This window comes from Gavialis gangeticus, unplaced genomic scaffold (assembly GCF_001723915.1).
Source record: "Gavialis gangeticus isolate Ggan-Ray unplaced genomic scaffold, GavGan_comp1, whole genome shotgun sequence".
Taxonomy (NCBI): domain Eukaryota; kingdom Metazoa; phylum Chordata; order Crocodylia; family Gavialidae; genus Gavialis; species Gavialis gangeticus.
In genome coordinates this window covers 12,501,388-12,508,808 of record NW_017729032.1, presented here as the reverse complement: position 1 = coordinate 12,508,808, position 7,421 = coordinate 12,501,388, and the positions used below count along the sequence as shown (strand labels likewise).

At 47.5% G+C, this 7,421-nt stretch overlaps 1 protein-coding gene across 3 annotated transcripts in view; it reads right to left on the bottom strand.

The window, feature by feature from the left end:
- Nucleotides 1-7,421, bottom strand: part of CCDC83 (coiled-coil domain containing 83) — a 73,109-nt gene that overhangs the window by 16,109 nt on the left and 49,579 nt on the right. For all 3 annotated transcript variants that reach the window (XM_019525488.1, XM_019525489.1, XM_019525490.1), the window contains exons 8-9: nucleotides 2,579-2,700; nucleotides 1,148-1,239 (exon numbers count right to left, since the gene is read on the bottom strand). In XM_019525488.1, the coding sequence (XP_019381033.1) occupies nucleotides 1,148-1,239; nucleotides 2,579-2,700 (214 nt within the window). The remainder of the gene's footprint in view (nucleotides 1-1,147; nucleotides 1,240-2,578; nucleotides 2,701-7,421) is intronic.

The window sequence follows — 7,421 nt, the reverse complement described above, 5'->3', positions numbered from 1 at the left end:
GCTGATGAAGAAATTGAACAGCGCAGGCCCCAGGACCGAGCCCTGGGGGACTCCACTACCCACCTTCCCCCAGGTCGAGTATGACCCATCCACCACCACCCTCTGAGTGCGACCCTTCAGCCAACCTGCAATCCATCTGACTGTGTAGGCATCTATGCCACAGTTGGGGAGCAGGAGCGAAGGGAGCAGGGTGCACGTGTGCCACCCACACATGTCCCTGCTTACCTCAGCGGAGGCGGCAGCAGCAGCAGCAGCAGAGGAGACCAGCGGTGGGGGCAGCAACAGCTGATTCCCCCCTAAGGTAAGTGAGGTAGGGAGCGCAGCACAGCTGAGGCGGATCCGGAGGGGAAGCCCTTCAGCAATGCCTTAGCTCGCTGAACAGGGAGCCACGCTCCTGAGCCGCGCGCGGGCAGCGCGCACAAACAGTGCGCGCAAACAGGCGCGCTCTGTAAGGGCGCGCTGGCGTTTGCGCCGGCGTTCGCATAAGGCGGGCGCGAGGTAGCTGCACAGGGCGGCTCCTCCAGGGAGTAAGGCAGCGGGCGCACCTCTGCAGTCATGGTGATGCAGACGCGGAGCGCAGCTGCCAGGGGCCCTGCCCGGGGGCTGCAGCCTACCATGGGCTCTTCTGAGGCCTCCACCCAGACGGTGGAGGCCTTTTTCTCTTACTCAGACACAGAATTGGATTAAATTAAATACTTCACTATTTGACTATAGACTTGGAAGGAAAGAGGGGAGATAGTGTTCAGATTTCTGGGTTTTTTTATTTACTTTAAGATGTTTTGTTCCCTGTGCGACTGTCACCATGGTTGACACATGCCAAGGGTATGTCTGCGCTGCAGTGACAGCAGTTGGTGTAGACATACATGAGCTAGCTCAGGCATTACTAGCAATGTAGCCTGGCCAACTGCCCAAATAACAATCTGCTTCTTGGGTGGAATTTGCTAACTAAGATGAGCTTTGTGCTACTGTAGCCATGCTGCTAACAGTACCTGAGCTAGCTTATTTAAAGCTAGGTTGGGTATGTCTACATGTGCTGCATTTTGGTTACATTAAGCGATTATTGTTGCAGCAGATTATTCACATTGCAAAGACCACTGTAATGCCTCATTACTCATAATGTTCTACGGAGTTTTGGCATGGGTAGTACCTGAATGCTCTCCGCATGCTAGTCCTTCCAAATTTGCACTAAGCAATTCATCTTCAGCCTGCAGGCCAGCTCCCTGGGTAAGAAATAAAGGCCTGTGGAATTAAAAAACAAATAACAGAAAATTCATATTAAGAGTTCTGAACTTTTCTCTAGCAACTAGACTGGGGACTCTGCTGTCCTTCCTCAAGAGACGGTCTAAAAACTGTTTGACATTTAACCACAAGCTCAGAATAGTGTAGAGGTTTAAAATGCAATGGAGACAGCCAGCTAGATCAGTGGCTAATGCACATTTTTCCCCCTAGGGCTTTTGTTCAAGTCTGTCCATAAGACCAAAAGAAAACAAATGTTTAGTCTCGGATGACTTCACAATGCAAACCACAGCTGGTAGCCTTTACTGAGAAGCAGTCCAAAAAGAGCTTGTCACCCCTTGTGTGGCTGAAATCAAGAAGGTGGTGCACAACAGTTTGCTGGTCACAGCACTTGCAAAGGAAGTGGGAGACCTAAGTTTTAGGCTTTCCTGAGCCAGAGATGACTCAAACCCACACCTGTCTCCCAGGTGAGTGCCCTAACCACCAGGTTAAAGCCTAGTCTGGTGGGAACACCTGCCACCCTTCCTGTTGAAGCTGAACCATTGTGCTGAAAGGGTACAAGAGTGGTGAGACCAGGATGGCACCAAGCAAGAGGGAACCTGCCTCTAGCGGTCAGAACGCAGCTGGGAGCAGAGGAAGCCCTGGGTTACAGTCCCTGCTCCAAGGCCTGTTTAGGCATTTTGCATTAGACCAGTGGTTCTCAACTTTTTTTAGACTTGAGGCACCCCTTGGAAAATGCCAGCTTAGTTTTTACTTGTTTCTTTAACTACAGAAAAATACTAAAATAATTCTGTTGCAAAGAATCCAGGAAGACCACAAAAGGACAGAATGTTTTTAATGCTATGGATTCCTTTTTGAAATCTCTGGTTTCATCTTGTGAATCATTTTTGTACACCTACCAGTGCTAACATTGTGTGGCACTCTGTAGCACCTCAGTTGTGAATCACAACATGAGACAGCCATTAGTCAAACAGAAATAACACTAGCAGCAGGGACCCAGAACCCAAGCCTCCCAGTTCAACAGCCACCATGTCAGTTGGGTGTGTCTACCTCAAAAAAGGATTGGGTGCTCTGGATCCTGAGTGGATGGAGGCAGGATGAGTCCAGCACCTAAGCTCTGGAGTGAGGCAGGAGCTCATATGCACCCTTGTGCTATTAGCTAATTGCAGGCAGCTCCCCACTCACCTTCTGGGCTCTTTGAACCACCCTCTGAAGTCACCTAATTGTCCCCACTGCCACAATTAGGTGCTTAGATGCCTACCCCAGTGTCTTTTAACTATCCTTCTGTGGCTAGGTACTACAATGGATTTAGCCCTAGGTCTGTAAATGGAGCCATTTTTACCTGGATATTCTAAGATTTTGCAGTCTGCGGTCAGACAGTATCTGTATCATATATATATTTTCTTCTTCTAGCAGCTGAGCAGAGGCTTCCAAATCACTTACTTCCTTTTTGTAAACTTCAACCTGTTAGAGATGAGAACAACTAAGAGGTGTAGGTACCAACCTTTATTTTTGCTGGGGGGAGGGGCTCTCAGATGGTGGATATGTACCCCCTGCCCCCAGTGTGTGGGGAACAGGGTGGGCGTGTGGGGAAGGGAAGTGGGCACAGGCAATGTGTGGAGGGTGGGCAGGTGATATGGTGGGGGTGCATGTGCACATGTGCCTGGCACCCCCAGCCTCCAATCACCCTCCCTGCTCCCCCCAGTCCCAAGCAGCCCCTTGCAGGCTGGAACACTGCCAGCCTGCAAGGGGAGACCCCCAGTTTCCCATGTTTTTCCTCTGTTAAAGGAGAAAATCCACCTTTTCTACAGTGAATGGAAAACCCAGATCCCTGACCTCAGTCATCATTCCTAAGAAATATTACATAATTTTTCTCAGGTTTGGGCCCTGACATCCCTCTTTCCGAGGGGGCCCAGGGGCTTGGACCCCCATGTACTTGGCACCTATGCTATGAGGTAATCTTGGAAAGAGAGAACAAGAGAGATGAGGTAATCTGGGAGGGAGACAGAGAAAGAGAGTGAAGGGTTTAGCTGTATAACCTAACAGGTTTTGCTATCCTATCAAACTGGTCCTTGCACAGATGCCACTATCCTGGCAAGATTGCTTTCACCAGTACAGTTTACACCTGATCCCACAAAACACCTTTCATGGATAAGGCTATGAACTTCACAAATCTACTGGATACAAAAAATCATGGACTAAATACAGACATTGGATTTATGGCACATTATAACCTGCCTGCCATCCAATAACCCCAGGTCACCCGTCTGCATTTCAGCCACTACATTCTCTCACCCGTTTCCCCCCCTACTACCTGTCTCACATTTTTGTCTCCCATCCCCACCGATCTTCACTGCCATGCATTTGCATTATTACAGACCTGCATTTTGCATATTGGCGTAAGCTTCTCTTCTACCCAGGAAAGCACACAAACTCTCCCTAAGCCTGAAGAAGGGTGTTTGTGCCCAAAAGCTTGCAAAAAACAAAGTGTCCAACTATTTAGTTGGTCTAATAAAAGCTATCACATTTACCCAAAGAACTTTTTCTGCCAGAGGAGTATAGTGGCACATCTATGTCAGGAAAAGTCACACACCTAACCACCTGTTCCAGCAAGGATCCCAGCAGAGGCAGGGTCCAGGGGCATCCTGAATTCTTACCTTATCTCCCTCACCGACCTCCTTGGTTGCCTTGTGAAAAGGGCTGTGTTCCCAGTTGGTATGGAGACCAACCAGCACAATTCTAGGCCCCCTGATAACCTAGTCAGCCTCTGCCAGGTTTGAGTAGGCTGTCTCTTTTAGCCAGCTTACTTAAGAAAAACCTAAGCATGACTCAAGCAGCTACACAATACACCTCAGTCCTAACATATTACATCTCCACTCATGGTTCTCAGCTTGCTTGGTCTCCACTCCCCACCTTTGCTCCAAACTCCTACCTGGTTTTCACAACCTACCCTGGATCCCAATTTAGCCTTGTTTCTCCGCTCCTGCCCTGGCTCTATTTCTGTTTCTGCCTAACTGCCCCTGCATCCTGGATTCCTCAGCTCCTGAGTCTCTGGCACTGTCTTCACCACAATTTTTGTCTCTCATTCCATGTCTTCATTCAGAACCTGCTGGTTTGTGAACTCTGGGTCAGCTCCTTACTTCTAACATTAGATTCTCCCCTTGCTTCGGACACACGCTTCTTTAGACAACCTAAGCCTTGTTTCAAATGCTCTAGACAACACAGGATGTGTTTTCATCCTAAGAGTTAGCTCGGGCTCTTCCTCAAGTGTTGCTGCTAACCAAAATCTTGTCCTTGTACAAAACCCTGACCTGAACTTAGTGTGAGCTGGCTCATCCTAGAGTGTAAGCTAAAGCCCAGATTGTTTTCATTTGGGCTGGAAACTTGCCCAATACACAATACAGGATACAAATGCAGGTGCATTCAATTGCTGATAGTTTTATGGTGCTGTCTCCCAATTCTCTTCAAACAAAGCATCTCAGGTTACTGTAGCAGACAAACACCCACATCACTTTACTGATATGGGTATATGTGATGTGTGTGCTAGAGAAGACAGAATTATGCCAGGTACAGCTTGACAGGGTAGCTGCTCACACAAGGCCTTAGCTAACCCAGGTGCCACTCACCTAAGTTAACAATGCACTGTTCACCATCTGGCTCAGTGTTTGTAGAAGGCCAAAATGGCACGGTATTCACCAGTACTGGCAATTGTGATGTGTCTTGAGGCTGTGTAATGATGCAGTTTTGCACTGGCCAGAGCACAATTGGAGTTCCAGCTACAAGGGATGCGAAGGGTAACAAGAAGGATTTCTACAAGCATGTTAGAAACAAGAGGAAGGTCAGGGAAAGTGTGGGTCCCTTACTGAATGTGGGAGACAACTTAGTGATACGTGATGAGGAAGAGGCTGAAGTACTCAATGCCTTTTTGACCTCAGTCTTCACAGGCAAGCTCAGCTCCCAGACTATGGCACCTGGCAGCACAATTTGAAGAGGACGTGAGCAGCCAACAGTAGCAAAAAACCAGAAAAGATAAGTACATACAAGTCCATGGGGCCAGATGGGATGCACTCAAGGGTGCTGAGGGAGTTGGTCAATGATTGCAGAGCCACTGTCCATTATCTTTGAAAACTTGTGGCAACCAGGGGAGGTCCCAGACCACTGGAAAAGGGCAAATATAGCGCCCATCTTTAAGAAAGGGAAAAAGGAACTACAGATCAGTCAGACTCACATCAGTCCCCAGAAAAATCATGGAGCAGGTCCTCAAAAAATCCATTTCTAAGCACTTGCAGAAGGTTGTGATCAGGAGCAGTCAGCATGGATTCACCAAGAGCAAGTCATGCCTGACCAACCTGATTGCCTTCTACAACGAGATAACTGGCTTTGTGGATATGGGGAAAGCAGTGGACATGATGTACCTTAACTTCAGCAAGGCTTTTGATATGGTCTCCCACAGCATTCTTGCAAGCACGCTGAGGAAGTACGGGTTGGATGAATGAACTGAGGTGGATAGAAAGCTGACTAGATCATCCGGTTTAATGGGTAGCGATCTATGTCTCGATGTCTTGTTGGCAGCAGGTATCAAGTGGAGTACCCCGGGGGCCAGTCCTGGGGATGGTTTTGTTCGATAACTTCATTAATGATCTGGAACATGGGATGGACTGCACCCTCAACAACTTCACAGATGACACCAAGCTGGCAGGGAGTAGTATATATGCTGGAGGACAGGCTAGGATTCAGAGTGACCTAAACAAATTGGAGGACTGGGCCAGAAGAAATCTCATGAGGTTCAACAAAGACAAGTGCAAAGTCCTTCATGGAAAAATCCCATGCACTGGTACAGGCTTGGGGCCAACTGGCTAAGCAGCAGCTCTACAGAAAAAGACATGGAGGTTACAGTGGACAATAAGCTAGATATCAGTCAACAGTGTGCCCTTGTTGCCAAAAAGACTAACAGCATGCTGGGCTGCATTAGTAGAAGCGTTGCCAAAAGATCAAGAAAAGTAAGTACTTCCTTCTAATTAGCATTGGTGAGGCCACATCTGAAGTAGTGTTCCCAGTTTTGGGGCCCCTATACAGAAAGGAGGCAGACAAATTGGAGCGAGTCCAGTGGAGGGCAATGAAAATGCTTAAAGAGCTGGGGCACATGACTTCTGAGGAGAAGCTGAGAGATTGGGCTTATTTAGTCTGGAGAAAAGAAGACGGAGGGGGGATTTGATAGCAGCCTTCAACTACCTGGAGGGTGGTTCCAAAGAGGATGGAGCTGGACTGTTCTCAGTGGTGGCAAGTGACAGCACAAGGAGCAATGGTCTCAAGTTGCAGTAAGGGAGGTTTAGGCTGGATATTAAGAAAAACTCTCACTAGGAGGGTGATGAAGTACTGGAATGGGTTATGTAGAGGGGTAGTTGAATCTCCATCCTTGGAGGTTTTTAAGGCCTGATTCAACAAAGCCCTGGCTGGAATGATCTAGTTGGAGATGGTCCTGCTTTGGGTATGGGGTTGGACTAGGTGACCTCCTGAGGTCCCTTCCAACACTAATTTTCTGATTCTATGATTCTGAGTTCTCCCTAGACAATTTTGTACCTAATGGAACTGAGCCTGTGTGAATAACTGACCTTTCAGTTCAACTGGCCAACAATAAAAATTCCCAAAATGAAAATATCATTGTTCCACAAAATAAAACCTAAAATGTTACTTTTCTAAATAAACACCATTCCCTCTACCTGGTAGTGAAATACCTGTTTGGAAAGCAAGTGACAAGAGGGGCTAAATGTGCAAACTGGGGAAGGGAGAGAAAGTGATATCTTCTTTTTACTCTATACCACAGAAGTTAGAGCACTGTCTCAGGATGTTTCTCCACACTAAATTCCTTCCTATGCCAAAAAGGATTCAAATGCATATTGCTTGCATCCCAGGCAGTGCTCTCTAACCATCATCCCATAAGGTATTCTGGATTGGGTCTTTCTTTATTACTCCTGTTGACAGCTGGCTGGCTGCCCCTGCAAAGAGCAGGCAGGGAGTGCACATGTGAGGAACACAGAATGAATGATTCTTTACCCTAATACTCAGAAACACAGAAACAGAAGGTCATCTATTCTGACTTGCAGGTCAAAGCTAGAACATCCTTTCTAGGCCCTTTTCTGCAGCCTACCCAATCATTTTAAAAAAATCCCCAATTTTGGGTTAAA